General features: G+C 48.9%; 1 protein-coding gene across 1 annotated transcript in view; it reads left to right on the top strand.

Moving 5' to 3' along the window:
- The window catches only part of mrpl43 (mitochondrial ribosomal protein L43), a 42,445-nt gene extending 21,226 nt beyond the window's left edge, over nt 1-21,219 (top strand). The window contains exon 3 of the mRNA XM_078565154.1: nt 20,898-21,219. Coding sequence (XP_078421280.1) covers nt 20,898-21,127 — 230 coding nt within the window. The 3' untranslated portion in view covers nt 21,128-21,219. The remainder of the gene's footprint in view (nt 1-20,897) is intronic.
- The last annotated feature ends 1,109 nt before the right edge of the window (nt 21,220-22,328 follow it).

Genomic DNA, 22,328 nt, shown 5'->3' with positions numbered 1-22,328 from the left:
TAACCACAGACATCATACCGGGTTAGTTAACCACAGACGTCATACCGGGTTAGTTAACCAACAGACGTCATACCGGGTTAGTTAACCAACAGACGTCATACCGGGTTAGTTAACCAACAGACGTCATACCGGGTTAGTTAACCACAGACGTCGTACCGGGTTAGTTAACCACAGACGTCGTACCGGGTTAGTTAACCACAGACGTCGTACCGGGTTAGTTAACCACAGACGTCGTACCGGGTTAGTTAACCACAGACGTCGTACCGGGTTAGTTAACCACAGACGTCGTACCGGGTTAGTTAACCACAGACGTCATACCGGGTTAGTTAACCAGACGTCATACCGGGTTAGTTAACCACAGACGTCATACCGGGTTAGTTAACCACAGACGTCATACCGGGTTAGTTAACCAGACGTCGTACCGGGTTAGTTAACCACGGCCTTCCTTTAAGAGAGCAAATCACCGCAGACGTTGGAGGTTTGAACCGAAAGCAGAAAGTGCTAGAAACACTCAGCAAGCCAGGCAGCATCTGTGGAGAGAAACAGAGATCACATTGGATGAAATCGCTGTTTCGTCATCTCTTTTGAAATCTGTTTGTGCTGCTTCTAATCACTTTCTCAGCATTTACTAGGATTCAAAAAATATCCCACAAAAAATCCCATACAGACAGACAGACAGGCAATGTAATGGTGATACTGTAACAGAGACAGGAATGCAGTGTAATGGTGATGCTGTAACAGAGACAGGAATGCAGTGTAATGGTGATGCTGTAACAGAGACAGGAATGCAGTGTAATGGTGATGCTGTAACAGAGACAGACAGGCATTGTAATGGTGATACTGTAACAGAGACAGGCATGCAGTGTAATGGTGATGCTGTAACAGAGACAGACAGACAATGTAATGGGGATACTGTAACAGGCAGACAGAAAGGCAGTATAAGGGTGAAGTAACAGAGGCAGGCACTGTAATGGTGATGATGTAACAGACAGGCAGTGTAATGGTGATGCTGTAACAGAGGCAGGCAGTGTAACGGTGATGCTGTAACAGAGACAGGCAGTATAATGGTGATGCTGTAACAGAGGCAGGCAGTGTAATGGTGATGCAACAGGGAGACAGGCAGGCAGTGTAATGGTGATGCTGTAACAGAGGCAGGCAGTGTACTGGTGATGGTGTAACAGGGAGACAGGCAGGCAGTGTAATGGTGATGATGTAACAGGAAGACAGGCAGGCAGTGTAATGGTGATGATGTAACAGGGAGACAGGCAGGGGGTGTAATGGTGATGGTGTAACAGGCAGGCAGGTAGCGTAATGGTGATGATATAACAGACAGGCAGGGAGTGTAATGGTGATGCTGTAACAGAGGCAGGCAGTGTAATGGTGATGCAACTGGGAGACAGGCAGGCAGTATAATGGTGATGCTGTAACAGAGACAGGCAGGGAGTGTAATGGTGATGCTGTAACAGGGACAGACAGACAATGTAATGGTGATGCTGTAACAGAGACAGACAGGAAGGCAGTATAAGGGTGAAGTAACAGAGGCAGGCACTGTAATGGTGATGATGTAACAGACAGGCAGTGTAATGGTGATGCTGTAACAGAGACAGGCAGTGTAACGGTGATGCTGTAACAGAGACAGGCAGCATACTGATGATGCTGTAACAGAGGCAGGCAGTGTAATGGTGATGCAACAGGGAGACAGGCAGGCAGTGTAATGGTGATGCTGTAACAGAGGCAGGCAGTGTACTGGTGATGATGTAACAGGGAGACAGGCAGGCCGTGTAATGGTGATGATGTAACAGGGAGACAGGCAGTGTAATGGTGATGCTGTAACAGAGGTAGGCAGTGTACTGGTGATGATGTAACAGGGAGACAGGCAGGCAGTGAAATGGTGATGATGTAACAGGGAGACAAGCAGGGAGTGTAATGGTGATGTAACAGGGAGACAGACAGGCAGTGTAATGGTGATGCTGTAACAGAGGCAGGCAGGGAGTGTAATGGTGATGTTGTAACAGAGAGGCATGCAGTGTAATGGTGATGCTGTAACAGACAGTCAGGAAGGCAGTGTAATGGTGATGCTGTAACAGACAGGTAGGAAGGCAGTGTAATGGTGATGATGTAACAGGGCGACAGGCAGATAGTGTACTGTTGATGCTGTATCAGACAGGAAAACAGGAAGGCAGTGTAATGGTAATGTTGTAACAGGGACAGGAAGGCAGTGTAATGGTGATGCTGTAAAAGAGACAGGAAGGCAGTGTAATGGTGATGCTGTAACAGAGACAGGCAGGCAGTATAATGGTGATGCTGTAACAGAGGCAGGCAGTGTAATGGTGATGCAACTGGGAGACAGGCAGGCAGTGTAATGGTGATGCTGTAACAGAGACAGGCAGGCAGCATACTGGTGATGCTGTAACAGAGGCAGGCAGTGTAATGGTGATGCAACTGGGAGACAGGCAGGCAGTGTAATGGTGATGCAAAAGGGAGACAGGCAGACAGTGTAATGGTGATGATGTAACAGGGAGACAGGCAGGCAGTGTAATGGTGATGCTGTAACAGGGAGACAGGTAGGAAAGCAGTGTAATGGTGATGCTGTAACAGAGACAGGCAGGCAGTGTAATGGTGATGCTGTAACAGAGACAGATAGGAAAGCAGTGTAATGGTGATGCTGTAACAGAGACAGGCAGGCAGTGTAATGGTGATGCTGTAACAGAGACAGGCAGGCAGTGTAATGGTGATACTGTAACAGAGACAGGCATGCAGTGTAATGGTGATACTGTAACAGAGACAGGCATGCAGTGTAATGGTGATGCTGTAAGAGAGACAGACAGGCATTGTAATGGTGATACTGTAACAGAGACAGGCAGGCAATGTAATGGTGATGTGACAGAGACAGGCATGCAGTGTAATAGTGATGCTGTAACAGAGACAGACAGACAATGTAATGGGGATACTGTAACAGGCAGACAGAAAGGCAGTACAAGGGTGAAGTAACAGAGGCAGGCACTGTAATGGTGATGATGTAACAGACAGGCAGTGTAATGGTGATGCTGTAACAGAGACAGGCAGTGTAACGGTGATGCTGTAACAGAGACAGGCAGTATAATGGTGATGCTGTAACAGAGGCAGGCAGTGTAATGGTGATGCAACAGGGAGACAGGCAGGCAGTGTAATGGTGATGCTGTAACAGAGGCAGGCAGTGTACTGGTGATGATGTAACAGGGAGACAGGCAGGCAGTGTAATGGTGATGATGTAACAGGAAGACAGGCAGGCCGTGTAATGGTGATGATGTAACAGGGAGACAGGCAGGGAGTGTAATGGTGATGGTGTAACAGAGGCAGGCAGGCAGTGTAATGGTGATGATATAACAGACAGGCAGGGAGTGTAATGGTGATGCTGTAACAGAGGCAGGCAGTGTAATGGTGATGCAACTGGGAGACAGGTAGGCAGTGTAATTGTGATGCTGTAACAGAGACAGATAGCAAAGCAGTGTAATGGTGATGCTGTAACAGAAACAGGCAGGCAGTGTAATGGTGATGCTGTAACAGAGACAGATAGCAAAGCAGTGTAATGGTGATGCTGTAACAGAGACAGGCAGGCAGTGTAATGGTGATGCTGTAACAGAGACAGGCAGGCAGTGTAATGGTGGTGCTGTAACAGAGACAGGCAGGCAGTGTAATGGTGATGCTGTAACAGAGACAGGCAGGCAGTGTAATGTTGATGCTGTAACAGAGGCAGGCAGTGTAATGGTGATGCTGTAACAGGGACAGACAGACAATGTAATGGTGATGCCGTAACAGAGACAGACAGGAAGGCAGTATAAGGGTGAAGTAACAGAGGCAGGCACTGTAATGGTGATGATGTAACAGACAGGCAGTGTAATGGTGATGCTGTAACAGAGACAGGCAGTGTAACGGTGATGCTGTAACAGAGACAGGCAGCATACTGATGATGCCGTAACAGAGGCAGGCAGTGTAATGGTGATGCAACAGGGAGACAGGCAGGCAGTGTAATGGTGATGCTGTAACAGAGGCAGGCAGTGTACTGGTGATGATGTAACAGGGAGACAGGCAGGCAGTGAAATGGTGATGATGTAACAGGAAGACAGGCAGGCTGTGTAACGGTGATGCTGTAACAGAGACAGGCAGTATAATGGTGATGCTGTAACAGAGGCAGGCAGTGTAATGGTGATGCAACAGGGAGACAGGCAGGCAGTGTAATGGTGATGCTGTAACAGAGGCAGGCAGTGTACTGGTGATGGTGTAACAGGGAGACAGGCAGGCAGTGTAATGGTGATGATGTAACAGGAAGACAGGCAGGCAGTGTAATGGTGATGATGTAACAGGGAGACAGGCAGGGGGTGTAATGGTGATGGTGTAACAGGCAGGCAGGTAGCGTAATGGTGATGATATAACAGACAGGCAGGGAGTGTAATGGTGATGCTGTAACAGAGGCAGGCAGTGTAATGGTGATGCAACTGGGAGACAGGCAGGCAGTATAATGGTGATGCTGTAACAGAGACAGGCAGGGAGTGTAATGGTGATGCTGTAACAGGGACAGACAGACAATGTAATGGTGATGCTGTAACAGAGACAGACAGGAAGGCAGTATAAGGGTGAAGTAACAGAGGCAGGCACTGTAATGGTGATGATGTAACAGACAGGCAGTGTAATGGTGATGCTGTAACAGAGACAGGCAGTGTAACGGTGATGCTGTAACAGAGACAGGCAGCATACTGATGATGCTGTAACAGAGGCAGGCAGTGTAATGGTGATGCAACAGGGAGACAGGCAGGCAGTGTAATGGTGATGCTGTAACAGAGGCAGGCAGTGTACTGGTGATGATGTAACAGGGAGACAGGCAGGCCGTGTAATGGTGATGATGTAACAGGGAGACAGGCAGTGTAATGGTGATGCTGTAACAGAGGTAGGCAGTGTACTGGTGATGATGTAACAGGGAGACAGGCAGGCAGTGAAATGGTGATGATGTAACAGGGAGACAAGCAGGGAGTGTAATGGTGATGTAACAGGGAGACAGACAGGCAGTGTAATGGTGATGCTGTAACAGAGGCAGGCAGGGAGTGTAATGGTGATGTTGTAACAGAGAGGCATGCAGTGTAATGGTGATGCTGTAACAGACAGTCAGGAAGGCAGTGTAATGGTGATGCTGTAACAGACAGGTAGGAAGGCAGTGTAATGGTGATGATGTAACAGGGCGACAGGCAGATAGTGTACTGTTGATGCTGTATCAGACAGGAAAACAGGAAGGCAGTGTAATGGTAATGTTGTAACAGGGACAGGAAGGCAGTGTAATGGTGATGCTGTAAAAGAGACAGGAAGGCAGTGTAATGGTGATGCTGTAACAGAGACAGGCAGGCAGTATAATGGTGATGCTGTAACAGAGGCAGGCAGTGTAATGGTGATGCAACTGGGAGACAGGCAGGCAGTGTAATGGTGATGCTGTAACAGAGACAGGCAGGCAGCATACTGGTGATGCTGTAACAGAGGCAGGCAGTGTAATGGTGATGCAACTGGGAGACAGGCAGGCAGTGTAATGGTGATGCAAAAGGGAGACAGGCAGACAGTGTAATGGTGATGATGTAACAGGGAGACAGGCAGGCAGTGTAATGGTGATGCTGTAACAGGGAGACAGGTAGGAAAGCAGTGTAATGGTGATGCTGTAACAGAGACAGGCAGGCAGTGTAATGGTGATGCTGTAACAGAGACAGATAGGAAAGCAGTGTAATGGTGATGCTGTAACAGAGACAGGCAGGCAGTGTAATGGTGATGCTGTAACAGAGACAGGCAGGCAGTGTAATGGTGATACTGTAACAGAGACAGGCATGCAGTGTAATGGTGATACTGTAACAGAGACAGGCATGCAGTGTAATGGTGATGCTGTAAGAGAGACAGACAGGCATTGTAATGGTGATACTGTAACAGAGACAGGCAGGCAATGTAATGGTGATGTGACAGAGACAGGCATGCAGTGTAATAGTGATGCTGTAACAGAGACAGACAGACAATGTAATGGGGATACTGTAACAGGCAGACAGAAAGGCAGTATAAGGGTGAAGTAACAGAGGCAGGCACTGTAATGGTGATGATGTAACAGACAGGCAGTGTAATGGTGATGCTGTAACAGAGACAGGCAGTGTAACGGTGATGCTGTAACAGAGACAGGCAGTATAATGGTGATGCTGTAACAGAGGCAGGCAGTGTAATGGTGATGCAACAGGGAGACAGGCAGGCAGTGTAATGGTGATGCTGTAACAGAGGCAGGCAGTGTACTGGTGATGATGTAACAGGGAGACAGGCAGGCAGTGTAATGGTGATGATGTAACAGGAAGACAGGCAGGCCGTGTAATGGTGATGATGTAACAGGGAGACAGGCAGGGAGTGTAATGGTGATGGTGTAACAGAGGCAGGCAGGCAGTGTAATGGTGATGATATAACAGACAGGCAGGGAGTGTAATGGTGATGCTGTAACAGAGGCAGGCAGTGTAATGGTGATGCAACTGGGAGACAGGTAGGCAGTGTAATTGTGATGCTGTAACAGAGACAGATAGCAAAGCAGTGTAATGGTGATGCTGTAACAGAAACAGGCAGGCAGTGTAATGGTGATGCTGTAACAGAGACAGATAGCAAAGCAGTGTAATGGTGATGCTGTAACAGAGACAGGCAGGCAGTGTAATGGTGATGCTGTAACAGAGACAGGCAGGCAGTGTAATGGTGGTGCTGTAACAGAGACAGGCAGGCAGTGTAATGGTGATGCTGTAACAGAGACAGGCAGGCAGTGTAATGTTGATGCTGTAACAGAGGCAGGCAGTGTAATGGTGATGCTGTAACAGGGACAGACAGACAATGTAATGGTGATGCCGTAACAGAGACAGACAGGAAGGCAGTATAAGGGTGAAGTAACAGAGGCAGGCACTGTAATGGTGATGATGTAACAGACAGGCAGTGTAATGGTGATGCTGTAACAGAGACAGGCAGTGTAACGGTGATGCTGTAACAGAGACAGGCAGCATACTGATGATGCCGTAACAGAGGCAGGCAGTGTAATGGTGATGCAACAGGGAGACAGGCAGGCAGTGTAATGGTGATGCTGTAACAGAGGCAGGCAGTGTACTGGTGATGATGTAACAGGGAGACAGGCAGGCAGTGAAATGGTGATGATGTAACAGGAAGACAGGCAGGCTGTGTAATGGTGATGATGTAACAGGGAGACAGGCAGTGTAATGGTGATGCTGTAACAGAGGCAGGCAGTGTACTGGTGATGATGTAACAGGGAGACAGGCAGGCAGTGTAATGGTGATGATGTAACAGGGAGACAAGCAGGGAGTGTAATGATGATGATATAACAGAGACAGGCAGGGAGTGTAATGGTGATGCAACAGGGAGACAGACAGGCAGTGTAATGGTGATGCTGTAACAGAGGCAGGCAGTGTACTGGTGATGATGTGACAGGCAGGCATTGTAATGGTGATGATATAACAGAGACAGGCAGGGAGTGTAATGGTGATGTTGTAACAGAGAGGCATGCAGTGTAATGGTGATGCTGTAACAGACAGTTAGGAAGGCAGTGTAATGGTGATGCTGTAACAGACAGGTAGGAAGGCAGTGTAACGGTGATGATGTAACAGGGCGACAGGCAGATAGTGTACTGTTGATGCTGTATCAGAGACAGGCAAACAGGAAGGCAGTGTAATGGTAATGTTGTAACAGGGACAGGAAGGCAGTGTAATGGTGATGCTGTAACAGAGACAGATAGAAAAGCAGTGTAATGGGTGATGCTGTAAAAGAGACAGGAAGGCAGTGTGATGGTGATGCTGTAACAGAGACAGGCAGGCAGTATAATGGTGATGCTGTAACAGAGGCAGGCAGTGTAATGGTGATGCAACTGGGAGACAGGCATGCAGTGTAATGGTGATGATGTAACAGGGAGACAGGTAGGAAAGCAGTGTAATGGTGATGCTGTAACAGAGACAGGCAGGCAGTGTAATGGTGATGCTGTAACAGAGACAGGCATGCAGTGTAATGGTGGTGCTGTAAGAGAGACAGACAGGCATTGTAATGGTGATACTGTAACAGAGACAGACAGGCAATGTAATGTTGATGCTGTAACAGAGTCAGGCAGGCAGTGTAATGGTGATGCTGTAACAGAGACCGACAGGCATTGTAATGGTGATACTCTAACAGAGACAGGCATGTAGTGTAATGGTGAAGCTGTAACAGAGACAGATAGGCAATGTAATGGTGATACTGTAACAGAGACACGCATGCAGTGTAATGGTGATGCTGTAACAGTCAGGCAGGCATTGTAATGGTGATGCTGTAACAGAGACAGGCAGGCAATGTAATGGTGATACTGTAACAGAGACAGTCATGCAGTGTAATCATGGTGCTGTAACAGTCAGGCAGGCATTGTAATGGTGATGCTGTAACAGAGACAGGCAGGCAATGTAATGGTGATGTGACAGAGACAGGCAAGCAGTGTAATGGTGATGCTGTAACAGAGACAGACAGACAATGTAATGGGGATACTGTAACAGGCAGACAGAAAGGCAGTATAAGGGTGAAGTAACAGAGGCAGGCACTATAATGGTGATGATGTAACAGACAGGCAGTGTAATGGTGATGCTGTAACAGAGACAAGCAGTGTAACGGTGATTCTGTAACAGAGACAGGCAGCATACTAATGATGCTGTAACAGAGGCAGGCAGTGTAATGCTGATGATATAACAGAGACAGGCAGGGAGTGTAATGGTGATGCTGTATCAGAGACAGGCAAACAGGAAGGCAGTGTAATGGTAATGTTGTAACAGAGACAGGCAGGCGGTGTAATGGTGATGCTGTAACAGGCGGAACTTTTACACTGGATGGGACGAGAAAAGTAAGAAAGATTTGCATTTTTAATAGCACTTTTTACATCTCCAGGGTGTCCCAAAGTGCTTTCCTGCCAATGATGTACGTTAGAAATGTAATTGCTGTTGTAACATTGAAAAGTACAGCAGCCAATTTACACACAGCAAGATCCCATGTGCAGAAATTAGATAAATAACCTGTCAGTTGAGGGATAACTTTTGGCCAGGACACCAGGAAAAACTTTCCTAATTTTCTTTAAAATCAAATCCTTTATGCTTTCCTCAAAGGGCAGACAGGCCTCCATTTAATGTCTCAGCCAAAGACAGCGCCTCTGACAGTGCAGCACCACCTCGGTACTGCGCTGGAGTGTCTGTCTCGATCATGTACTCAAGTCTCCGGAGTTGGGCTTGAACCCACATCCTGAAGGCAAGAACCTGCCACTGAAACAAGGCTGGATGAACCGGGGAGAGACCGAGACAGGTGGGATAGGCCTGAAGCAGAGTGTGTGTGAGGGACGCTGCAACAGAGAGAAAGCCTGTGTGACTGAGGAAAACTGAATAATGCACCCACTTGTATTATTGTTAGACTTTTCTGTTGATTTAAGAACAATTGTTTTTGATTTCGAACAAAACAGATCACAAGTGTTAGCAAAGCCCCACCCCCACCCCCAACCCCCACACCCATACCCACACCCACACCCAACCCCCACACCCACACCCAACCCCCACACCCATCCCCGCCCCACCCCCACACCCAACCCCCACCCCCACACCCAACCCCCACCCCCACACCCATTCCCGCCCCATCCCCACACCCAACCCCCACACCCATCCCCGCCCCACCCCCACACCCAACCCCCACCCCCACACCCATTCCCGCCCCATCCCCACACCCAACCCCCACACCCATCCCCGCCCCCATACCCACACCCACCCCCACACCCAACCCCCACCCCCACACCCACACCCATCCCCGCCCCACACCCACACCCATCCCCCACCCCCACCCCCACACCCATCCCCGCTCCACCCCCACACCCAACCCCCACCCCCACACCCATCCCCGCCCCCACCCCCACACCCAACCCCCACCCCCACCCCCACACCCAACCCCCACCCCCACACCCATCCCCGCCCCACCCCCACACCCACCCCCACACCCAACCCCCACCCCCACACCCATCCCCACACCCAACCCCCACCCCCACACCCAATCCCCATCCCCACCCCCAACCCCCACACCCACACCCATCCCCAACCCCCACCCCCACACCCACACCCATCCCCACCCCCACTCCCATCCCCACACCCACCCCCACCCCCACTCCCATCCCCACCCCCACACCCATCCCCGCCCCACCCCCACACCCATCCCCACACCCAACCTCCACCCCCACACCCATCCCCACACCCAACCCCCACCCCCACCCCCACCCCCACACCCATCCCCACACCCAACCCCCACCCCCACACCCATCCCCACACCCAACCCCCACCCCCACCTCCACACCCATCCCCGCTCCACCCCCACACCCAATCCCCATCCCCACCCCCACACCCAACCCCCACCCCCACTCCCAACCCCCACACCCACACCCATCCCCACCCCCACCCCCACTCCCATCCCCACACCCACCCCCACCCCCACTCCCATCCCCACCCCCACACCCATCCCCGCCCCACCCCCACACCCATCCCCACACCCAACCCCCACCCCCACACCCATCCCCACACCCAACCCCCACCCCCACACCCATCCCCGCTCCACCCCCACACCCAATCCCCATCCCCACGCCCACACCCAACCCCCACCCCCACTCCCATCCCCACCCCCACACCCATCCCCGCCCCACCCCCACACCCATCCCCACACCCAACCCCCATCCCCACACCCATCCCCACACCCAACCCCCACACCCATCCCCACCCCCACCCCCACACCCAACCCCCACCCCCACCCCCACCCCCACACCCATCCCCACCCCCACCCCCACACCCCCCCCCACACCCATCCCCACACCCACCCCCACACCCATTCCCTGCCCCCACCCCCACACCCATCCCCACACCCATCCCCACCCCCACACCCATTCCCTGCCCCCACCCTCTGTATCCCTCTTTCCTCTTTTTGGAAAGGTTAAACATCAGTGAGGTTGCAACACTGACGGCGAAAATGTACTTCATGTGAGGGCGTATCTTTGGTGTTTAATCTTCCCGCCTCCTAACCCCATCCCTGACCCCTCTCCGGACTCCACCTCCCCCTCCCCCTCCAACAGCATAAAAACCCATCACATTTCTGCCCCTCTTCAGTTCTGAAGAAGAGCTGTACGGATTTGACGCATTAACTCTCTCTCTCTCTCTCTCTCTCTCTCCCCACAGAGGCTGCCAGACCGGCTGAGTTTTTCCAGCACTTTCTGTTTTTATTAGCATGACAGGTTTGGTCAGTGAGTTGCATTCTAAGTGTGGACACAGCAGCTTTTATAATGGGAAACAAATAAGCGCTAATGCAGTCAGACATGGGGTTTTTAATGTGTTTTTGAGACCGAGATGGGTAGACCTGGATTAGTAATGGATGCGCTGTGCAGTTTGAGACTAGTTTTGATGCAATGAATTTCTATGGCTCTGGGCCTTTGTTAATTTATCCAGAGGCACTGACGAGCAGAGAGCCCAGGCTGCAGTTGTAATGGCAAATCTGCACCATTGTGCGGAAGGTTTGAACTTGCCCTCTTCTCTAAATACCTGGACCGCGTCGCCTGTAGCAACCGGAGCGATCCCGCTTCCCACGGCCCCGTGTTTTAATCCAAGGTTAAAACCTCACCGCTCGATGTCCCCGAGCCGCTGACTCCAGCCAAGGTGTCGCTCTCCAAACCGATTGGATCGCCAGTGCTGGGTTTAACGATGAAGGTTTTTGCATCACCCAGCTCCTTTCGCAATCCCAGGTCACCTCGAAGCGCTTTTACTGCCAAATGAAGTGGAGTCACTGCCGAAATGCAGCAAACGCGGAAGCCAGCGTGTGCGTGCACAGCAAGCTCCCACAAGCAGAAATGCAATCACAAAGACCTTCCTCGTGACCCACGCCTTTGACCAAGCTTTTGCTCATCTGTCCTGATATCTCCTTATGTGACTCGGTGTCCAACTTTTGTTTGTTAATCGCCCCTGTGGAGCACCTTGGGTCATTTCATTCTGTTAAAGGTGCTATTATGCCAATGTTATATGAATCTATTTGCAGTTTCACCGCATTGCCACAAGGTGTCCTCTGTGAGCCATCTGCCGAGTGCCATTGAGGAGGAATAGTTTTCAGCTAAGTTATGATTAAAGGACTGAAAGGGGTAAGACCATAAGACATAGGAGCAGAAATTAGGCCATTCGGCCCATCGAGTCTGCTCCGCCATTCAATCATGGCTGATAAGTTTCTCAACCCCATTCTCCCACCTTCTCCCCATAACCTTTGATCCCCTTACCAATCAAGAACCTATCTATCTCGGTCTTAAATACACTCAATGACCTGGCCTCCACAGCCTTCTGTGGTTAAAAACAAATCAATAGCACTTTCAGCAAATGGTGCCCATAATCTCGCAGTCTGGAGTTGGAAGAATTTTGTTTGAACATATATTGTTTCAATTTGGTGTTCGTGAAGAATGTGATGTATTACAGACTACACAGATTACTCACGGTGCAGTGTATTCTGGACACTAGTACACAGATTACTCATGGTGCAGTGTATTCTGGACACTAGTACACAGATTACTCATGGTGCAGGGTATTCTGGACACTAGTACACAGATGGTGCCGTGTATTCTGTGAGCTGTAAGACATTTAAGCCAATCAGCTCCTAGCATGATTTATAACTGGACATGAAGTGTGACACCTCCAGTGTGATAGAAACGCCCGTTAAAAAGCAGGACTTTACTATCGAGAGATTCTAATCATGCCCCAACTTTACTACTGAAGTGTTAAAAAATTCTTTGCATTATATTGCACATTATCCCAGTTACTATTTAACTCTCAACCGATGTCACTGAAGCGGACACTCTGGCCATTATCGCATTGCCGCTTGTGGGAATTTGCTGTGCGCAAATCGGCCACCACATTTCCTAATTTGCACCGAGTGACTACATTTCAAAAAGAGGTTATGTCGGCTGTAATGTGCTTTGGGAACGTCCTGAGGCCGTTGATAGGCGCTATATAAATGCAAGTCTATTCTAGCCTTGCTGTCAGAGCCCCCCCGAAGAGCCCATGTTACTTTTTGGGACGCAGTGAGAGTTATTACGTGGCCCCGAACACTTGAAGCGATTAAATAGGGACCTTCCCAAGGCCTGCGGAGGAAGCTGCTCGCTTTTTCCTCCAAACATTCAATTGCCTTATCCTCCTCTCGTGTAGGCCGGGCCGCAATGCAACCTCCGAACTGCCTTCGGGTTGTGGGGAGAGGCGATGGCGGGATCGCTGCTTCAAGATGGCATGAGTCAGAATCGCCCCTCACCATCCCCACCCCCATCCACCTCTTTAGCAGGCTTTTGAATGGGGGTGGTGAGGGGGTGGTGGGATGGGGTAGGTGTCTGTCTGTGCCCGGCGCGCAGTCACGTGAAGAGCAAGGAGACGTCCTCAATTTTCCTCTTCCTGACACTCGCTATTTGGCGGGTGGGCCACAGAACTGGAACAAAGATCACTCACTGGCGTTCCCTCTTTTAGAAATTGGCTCCGACCGGTGGCTTCTCAAGAGCTTTGAGAGGCAGCGAACACTTAGTTCAGAGCAGCCACTTATCCGGCACTCTTTTATCGATGAGGGTTGCGTTCAAAATTAGCACCTGGTGGATATTTCTTGTTAAAAGTATTGGCGGCAGGAGATTACAAAAGGAGGCGTCCACTCAGGAGGGTTGTTAGGCTGATGATGATAAAGACAAGAAGCCAGGAGCCGCTGGCTGTTGTGGTTGTTTAACGGTGAAGTCTCAATGGGCAGCCAGGAGTTTCCTGGTGCCTGAGTTTAACCTTCACCCACCCAGTCACTGCGATTATATTTTCTGGATCCATTATTATAATAATATCATATATTTTTAACATGGTAATTATTAATTGCATAGGCATTACTAATGAATTATTAATGTAGCATTATTATTATGCCTCAAAATGATGTGCCCACCATCCAGATCCAATTCGATCAAAACGCAGCCTTTTGACTCTGATTTTTGTTGTGTTTTTAGACACATGTGGTTAAAATTGAGAGCCGCATTATTCCTCTGTTGAAACCTTGGGGCTTTTTCTTTTGTAGCTGGGCAGCTGCGGCCGTACCGCACAGGAGGAGGCCATTCGGCCCATCATGCCATTGCTAGCCCTTTCAAAGGCCTATCCATTCAGTCCTCCTCCCCTGCCCTTACCCGGCACGATGTTTTCCCCTTTCGGTATTTATCCCACTTGTGTTTTGAAAGTTAATATTCGATCTGCTCTCGGCAGCACGTTCGAGATCACGACTCACTGTGAATTTGGAAAAAAAAGATTTCCCCTTCTCCGCTTATTTCTTGCCGATTACCTTAAACAACGGTAGAAATTTTAATTTTGATCAGGTTTTATGTTTGCGTAACTCGTCCTAGCCTCTGGTAAACAGAGACTGATTACCATGGACCGCACAATGACCCAGATTGGAATTGGGCCTCCACCTCTTGGTTATCTCCTAGACTCTGTACCAGCTGAGCCGCGCGCTCTCCCCGCTCCAGTACAACGTGACCGTGTGGGCCTCGAAAGCCCACCCCAGCTCCCGAGTCCGGGGTGCTTAACGGGATCTGTGTGCAGCGAAACCCGCAGTGGTGCTGAACAAACGCAGCAGTTACCCAGGGCCAGCGGGATTGAGGGCAGCCACCCTGCCCAGGGAGGGGCTGCAGTGTTGTGTCGTACTGAAGCAGATGGGGGCCAGTGCAGGGTCTTACAGGCCTAACGTCTAGACTAGTGCAGCGCAGGAGGAGGCCATTCAGCCCATTGAGTCCCAGCAGGCTTTCTCGAAGAGCAGTCTAATTAGTCCCACGGCCCCGCTCTTATCCCTTATACCCCTGCACTTCATGTTTCTCCTGCAAGTATTTAGCCAGATTCCTTCTCAAGGCTACAACTGATTCTGTATCCACCACCTTATCGGGCAATGCGTTCCAAATCCTAAAAATCCATGTTTAAAAACGCTTCCTCATCCCATCGGCCCAGCATTCCCAAAAACTCTCGCCCTTATCTCGCTGAACCGAATGTGTCTGCCTCGGGTTTACAATAGAGCGAGGGTGTAAGGTGCTTGTGTGTGGAAGTTTTTATGTCAGCTGTGGCTCAGTGTTTGGCACTCTCTCTCCTCCTTCATCGGACGGTCATGAGTTCAAGTCCCACTTCAGAGACCTGAGCATAAAACCCATGCTGACATTCCCAGTGCAGTACTGAGGGAAGTGCTGCATTGTTGCAGGCACCATCATTCAGGGTGAGACATTCAACTGAAGCCCCACCTGCCCTGTCAGGTGGGTAGAAAAGCTCCTGTGGCCACTATTTAAAGAAGAGCAGGGGAGTTCTCCCCCGATGTCCCGGCCAATATTTCCCTCCTTAACTAACATCGCAGGAACAGATTATCTGGCTATTAACATACTTCTGTTTGTGGGAGCTTGCTGTGTGCAAATTGGCTGCTGTGTTTTCAATGTTACAACAGTGGCTACACTTCCAAAGTACTCCATTGTGCTGCGGAGCGCTTTGGGACGCCCTGAAGTTGTGAAAGGTGCTATATAAATGTAAGTCTGTTCTCCGAATGTAGAAATACAACAAAACCTTCATCGTTGCCCAACATTCCACCCTCCCCACCCCACCCACAACCCTGAATAGTGGGAATCGCTGGATAATCGAATCTCCACGTTTCGAGGCTGTGCCAAGTGAACGAGGACACGTCCGATAGAAATGGCATGAATGGAATTTAATTGCTCCTGGACTTTGCAGTTGATTTAATGTCAGAAAGGGCGAGGTTGTCGATACTGAGTTGCGCAACGAGGTGAAGTCTCACTAAAGGCTTTTGTCTCTCGAAATCCTGGCAGATAAACAGATAGCAATAAGTTCCAGCGTAATAAAGCTGGGTTTGCCTCATTGTTATCAGTTCCTTGTGGGCTGGTTTGAAATGTGTACACGATGTCGAGTTTCTTTTAATTCCGCCCCTCCCAGTGCTACAGTTTGCGATTGAGACAACCTGCCCGCCCACCAGCCATGTAGAGGGTGTCCCACCCATACTCCTGACCCCTCTCGATGCAACTTTGCCAGTGCATGTAAGAGGACGATTTGTGAACTATAGAGCGCCGAGCTACTCCTGTATCCCAAATAATTATTAAGGAAATGGGTGCACGGTGGTCATGTACCACTGGACTAGTAATCCAGAGGCCTGGACAAATGCTTTAGAGACATGGGTTCAAATCCCACCATAGCCGCTGGGGGAATTTAAATTCAATTAGTAAACCTGGGGAAAAAATGTCAGCCTCATTAATAACGATCATGAACCTACCAGATTGTCACTCAAAAACCCACCCGGTTGACCAATGCCTTCAGGAGAGGAGATCTGCCTATCCTGGCCTGTCTGACCTACATTTGACTCCAACGTAGTTGACTCTCAATGGCCCCCCCGCCTCAGCCATACTAAACCCCCACAGAATAAAGCACATTGACCCACACCACACTGGCTGCAGCAGCTCAAGAAGGCAGCTCACCATCAATTAAGGATGGTTTTGTGAAAGGAAAATATTAAGCAATTTATTGGAGTTGGTTTTTTTTTGAAGGAGCAACATGCGCAGTGGATAAAGGGGAGTCTGTAGACGTGCTGTACTTGGGTTACCAGAAGGCATTTGATAAGGTGCCGCATCAAAGGTTATTACGGAAAATAAAAGCTCATGGTGTAGTGGGTAACATATTAGCATGGTTAGAAGATTGGCTGGCTGGCTGGCAGAATACAGAGATGCTGCATAAATGGGTCTTTTTCTGATTGACAGGATGTGACGAGTGGAGTCCCACAGGGGTCTGCGCTGGGGCCTCAACTGTTTACGATTTACGTTAATGACTTAGATGAGGGGAGTGAAGACATGGTGGCTAAATTTGCAGATGAGACACAGATAGGTAAGAAAGTATGTTGTGAAGAGGATATGAGGTTACAGATGGATTTAGATGGGATGAGCAAGTGGACAAAGATCTGGCAAATGGAGTTTAATGTGGGAACGTGTGAAGTTGTTCACTTTAACAGAACAAAAAAGCAGAGTATTACTTAAATGGAGAACAGCTGCATAATTCTGAGGTGCAGAGGGATCTGGGTGTTCTGGTATGAGTCACAAAATGTTAGTATGCAGGTACAGCAAGTAATTAAGAAAGCTAATGGAATGTTATCCTGTATTACGAGAGGGATTGAACGTAAAAATAAGGATGTTATGCTTCAGTTATACAGGGCATTGGTGAGACCACACCTCGAATACTGTGTGCGGTTTTGGTCTCTTTATTTAAAGAAGGATGTAAACACATTGGAGGCGGTTCAGAGGAGGTTTACTAGATTGATACCTGGAATGAGCGGGTTGTCTTATGAGGAAAGGTTAGACAGACTGGGCTTGTTTCCACTGGAGTTTAGAAGAGTGAGGGATGATTTGATTGAAGTCTATAAGATCCTGAGCAGCCTTGACAAGGTGGACATGGAAAGGATGTTTCCCCTTGTGGGTGAGTCCAGAACTAGGGGGCACTGGTTTAAAATTAGGGGTCACCCTTTTAGGTCAGAGATGAGGAGAATTTTTTTCTGTCAGAGGGTTGAGCGACTTTGGAATTCTCTGCCTCAGAAGGTGGTGGAGGCGGGGTCATTGAATATTTTTAAGGCAGAGGTAGATAGATTCTTGTTAGGCAAGGGAATCAAAGGTTATCGGGGTTAGATGGGAATGTGGAAGTTGAAACACAAGAAGATCAGTCATGATCTTACTGAATGGCGGAGCAGGCTCGAGGGGCCAAATGGTCTCCTCCTGTTCCTATTTCTTTTGTTCTTATAAATGAATCACCAGAATTGTTATGATGCAGAATCAGGCCACTTGCCCCATCGTATCTGCACCTGCTCTCCGAATGAGCATTATAACTTAGTGCCATTCTCCTGCCTTTTCCCTGTACCCCTGCACATTGTTTCTATTCAAATCATCATCCAATGCCCTCTTGAATGCCTCTATTGAACCTGCCTCCACCACACTTCCAAACAGTGCATCCCAGACCCGAGCCACTCGCTGTGTAGGAAAGTTTTTTTCTCTGGCCTTGACAGAGAGAGACCTTCGCATCCCAAGAATGAGGTTTTATTTAAATCTAGCTTTGCTTTATTTACTTCTTTGTGGGCAGCTCTGTCTTTATCAGTGACTGCTGGCGATGACTACTGTTTATTAATTGCCTTGTATTTTACTCCCCTCGTGGCCTGACATTATCCTGTCCCCAACCTCTTACAACCCCTCCCCTAATCACAAGCACCCACCCTTGGACTCTAGCTTCTCGTCCAACCCTCTGTGTCTTGCGCTGTAAAAATACCTTGTAATACAGGGTAGGCTGGCAATTATCCATCTAACTCTACCCATCTTTCTGACTCAGTCATCACTGGTTCTGCAGGAACTGACAGACTTGGGCAGCTCTACAGCTCCTGGCAGCACTCCATGCTGCTCATCGGTTCAAACTTTGCAAGGGAGATAAATGAACCGAGAGCATCTCCATTCTACTGCTTTACACGTCAGCACCGGCAGCCCCCGCCAACTCCTGAAGCAGCAGAATAGCAAACTCCATCCCGTTTCTAAAAAAAAAACTTTTTGACAGACCAAACTGAAATCAAAGTCTGTGAGTCACCAGGCGGGTAATATATCAAAGTAGATCCATGAGCCTGTTCCAGCCAGCATGTTTCTGCAGCACACGTCTGCTAATTGATATTTGAGATTTGTCTGGCTTATGGGAAGCAAATTCGAACAAGTTTCTTTATTCCAACGTTGATACGAGATATTTTAACATTTTGAGTGCAAACTGACAACGATAATGGTACGTCATAGTATGTGCAAAGATTTCTGGGGCAAGGTGAGGATGATTTATGGGGCATGTATTTCTCTCCAGGAGCAAGCTCCATGTGAGCAGATATCTCAGTAGAAAAATCGGACACACTTTTACTTAATGTTGCTCCTTTCCTGAACGATGGGAATCTGATGGCGTCGACCGATTTGACAGCCTAAGCACATAGTTGGGGCAGCTGAGCAACACCCACACGGGGGTCAAAGTTTCCTGGATTATTTATTATGCACAAACTGGCAGCAACTTCAGATGAGGGACTATGTACGGTTAAATGCGCAGATCATAAGTTGCTGCCTGAGATGCACCCCTCCACCCTAGGCTTTGTAAAGACAGCATCTCTCAGTCAGGTTCTACATTGAAATGTATTGAAACACCCTGAAGTTGCTGCACTAACGCTCTAGGTACAAACTAAATAAAGTTAGGGTTTGTCCATTCTAGTCTAAGTACCCTTTTAACAATGTGGCGAGGGTTAATTTCTGCCAAACAGCCTCTCCAGCCCTGCAAATTAACATTTACAAATGTGGGGTCTCATTCCTTCAGATTTTAATTGATTAAAAGAAACCCGAAATAACAATGCAAACTATTTTTTCCCATCTTTCTTTTCTCTCTCTCTCGCAATTCAATCTTCACTTTCTTTCTCTTTCTGAATCTGATTTGACAGTGAATGGAAAAGGGCAATTTGAGATGGGCACAAATGCTGACCTTTGCCAGCGATGCCCACATCCCGTGAACGAATTTTAAAAATAACTCACCACTCTTTAATTTACCGGTTCAGACTCTTCACAATCCTTAAGCCTAATTGGTTGAAGAGGTGCACAGTTGCTTGCCCTGTTGTTACGACCCTGAACCAGACCCCCAAATTTTGGCACGACCCAGTTGGGGACCAGTAACTTTTTGTTCAAAGTAGCCAAGAGTTTGAGAACTTACCAAGAGAATAAAGCCTCAAGATTCCATGGCCTTTAAACAAACCAAAATAAATATTACTATACAAAGTCAGAAAAGTAAAATAATTTACGCTATCTATCTTTTACTCTAACATTCGGAATTAACATGAGGTAAATATGAATTAACAGGGGTAAACTGTGGCCAAACACACCGCGCTGCACAATAAATGGCAGATGCGACCAAGACAGATCCCACGAATTTCTCAGCAGCCCAGCCAGACGTCATTGTCCACTGTGAGTTAACACAATCTCATTAAAACTGTCCACCTCGAGAGGGATTTCAAGTCTTCACTTTCGAAGATCTAGCCTTTGAATTACCTCAAAAGTTGCTCTGACTCGCACTTGCCCAGTGACTGCTCACCTCCTGATGGTTTAACCTCTTCTCCTGAGACTGTGTTCCACGGGCTTCCCAAGGCTGCACTCGGGCACCAATTTTCTCTCTCTCTCTCTCTCTCTCTCGCACGTACTCTCTCTCCCACCCCTTCTCCATGGGAACAGAGGTTGGGTTTTCAGTAACATGTAAACAAAGACCCCGTTAATAATACTGCCTTCCACCGTGTCCCAAAGCACCCAGCAGCCAATGGAAGTGCTCCCCTTCAGATTAGTCTGACCTCTGTCCCATCAGCAAGCGTTTCACTCTTGCACAGCTCAGGTCGCTCACTCTGAATACAGGCCACGCTTAGTAGGACTAAACCCAGAATTGTATAACTTCCAATCAATTAAAACCCGAGGATGCTGGAAACGCCCAGCAGGCCAGGCAGCGTCTGTGGGGAGAGAAACCGAGTTAACGTTTCAGGAACAGTGAGGAATTAAGAGTTTACCGGTTAACAAGCAAGGACACGTGTTGGGGGGGAAAAGGGGGCTGGGAGGGAAGGAAGGGATAAATGGGAAGGTTTGCGATGGGGTGGAGAGCGGGAGTGATTAAGGGAGTTCTGTGGACAGGGATCAGGAATTCAACACCCTACGGTTAGTGCTTTTCTGATGGGCCAGTGTCACCTCCAGATTTCTTTTTAAATATATTGTTTCCTCTCCTGTCTTGTAGTGAACGGAGCAGTGAAGGAAGAGGCCCTAAACGGCAAGACAGCGGAGGAGGTGGGCCAGCTGCTTCAGAAGACGGTCAGTCAGTCAGGACTGGACATAATCCGCATTCGCAAACCATTTCATACAGACAACCCGAGCGTACAGGGCCAGTGGCATCCATTTACTAACAAAGCCAGCATCCTGAATGTACAAGACTTCAAAAAAAGAGAGGGGCCAGCGGACAGCCTCTGAAGCAAAGTGATGGATTTCACCAGGCCTGGGTGAATGGACTGAGTTACATAAACCTAAATGTTCTTTATTTAAATAAAACAAAACTCCCAAACGCGCTGAGCAGTCAAGTAATGAATTGCGAACGGCTTCTAATAACACGAGGCACGAGGAGTATCCGCACCTTGAACTTTGGGCATGGAAACCTTAACAAAGATACAGAAGAAATTAACATTCTTTGACCCTCCCTTCGCCTCGGAGCTGAAACTCACCATCTCTTAGCCACACGGGGCAAGGGATTCCCAGGGTCAAACTCTAGTTTGCTGAGCTGGGAGTGGCGACGGTTCCAGATTAGGGAACGGATAAGCTGCCCCGGCCACAACCCTGCTACCTACCTCTCTGCAGGATTCGGGCGGGTCTGTGATGCTGCACCTAGTCGAGTAGCTCTTCACGTGATTCAGGCTCACACATCAGAAATGGCTACTTGGCTGAGCTAATGAACAATAAAGGGGGCCACAATGGAGGAAATAAAACAGGGGGTGGATATTGCATTGGGATTTGAGGCTGGTAATTTATAGCGTGTTTACCTAGGGTGAGAAACGGAGCCACACAGACTGGGATTAGTTTTCTGGTCTGTAGTTAGTGAATTTCCGGTTCCACGTTAATGCCCCTCCTGGTCGAACAGCCCGCCAATACTTGCCGTCAATGCCAACGTAAGAATTGTGGACACTAGGACCGGGTGAGAGGACAGCCCCAGCCCAAGGAAGCTGGCCAGTGCCCGGGCATTACTGTCTTCAGGAAGGGGGAATGAAGAATGATTGGCAAAAAAAAAAACCCCACTTGATTCTAGTTAAACTGAGGAGCCCCCTCACCCCTTCCCCTCCCCTCGCCCCCTCCCCTCGCCAGGTCACCGCGTTCTTGACTTGCTGGTGATCACAATCAGTCCATCGCCTCAGTAAACATCCTTCCCTGAAACTCTGGCTTCCTCTCGCATTAAAAAATAACAAGCGGACAGAGAACCCGGTGCCCATTCCTGTTTTCATCTGCCTGTGAGGATCGAGCTCCTGGAGTCACCTCTAAACCGTTCGTCAGCCCCACGAGTATCCTCCCCCCCATCAAACATGGCGAGTCTGTTCAAAACGTGACCCTGTTTTTAAAAAGGAGAGTTCTGCCCAAAGTCGTTGATTTTTTTTCCTGAATATTCAGTGCTGATTATAAGAACTAC

Source organism: Cetorhinus maximus, chromosome 20, assembly GCF_964194155.1.
Source record: "Cetorhinus maximus chromosome 20, sCetMax3.hap1.1, whole genome shotgun sequence".
In the NCBI taxonomy this organism is placed as follows: Eukaryota; Metazoa; Chordata; class Chondrichthyes; order Lamniformes; family Cetorhinidae; genus Cetorhinus; species Cetorhinus maximus.
This window is presented reverse-complemented; position numbering and strand designations above follow the sequence as displayed.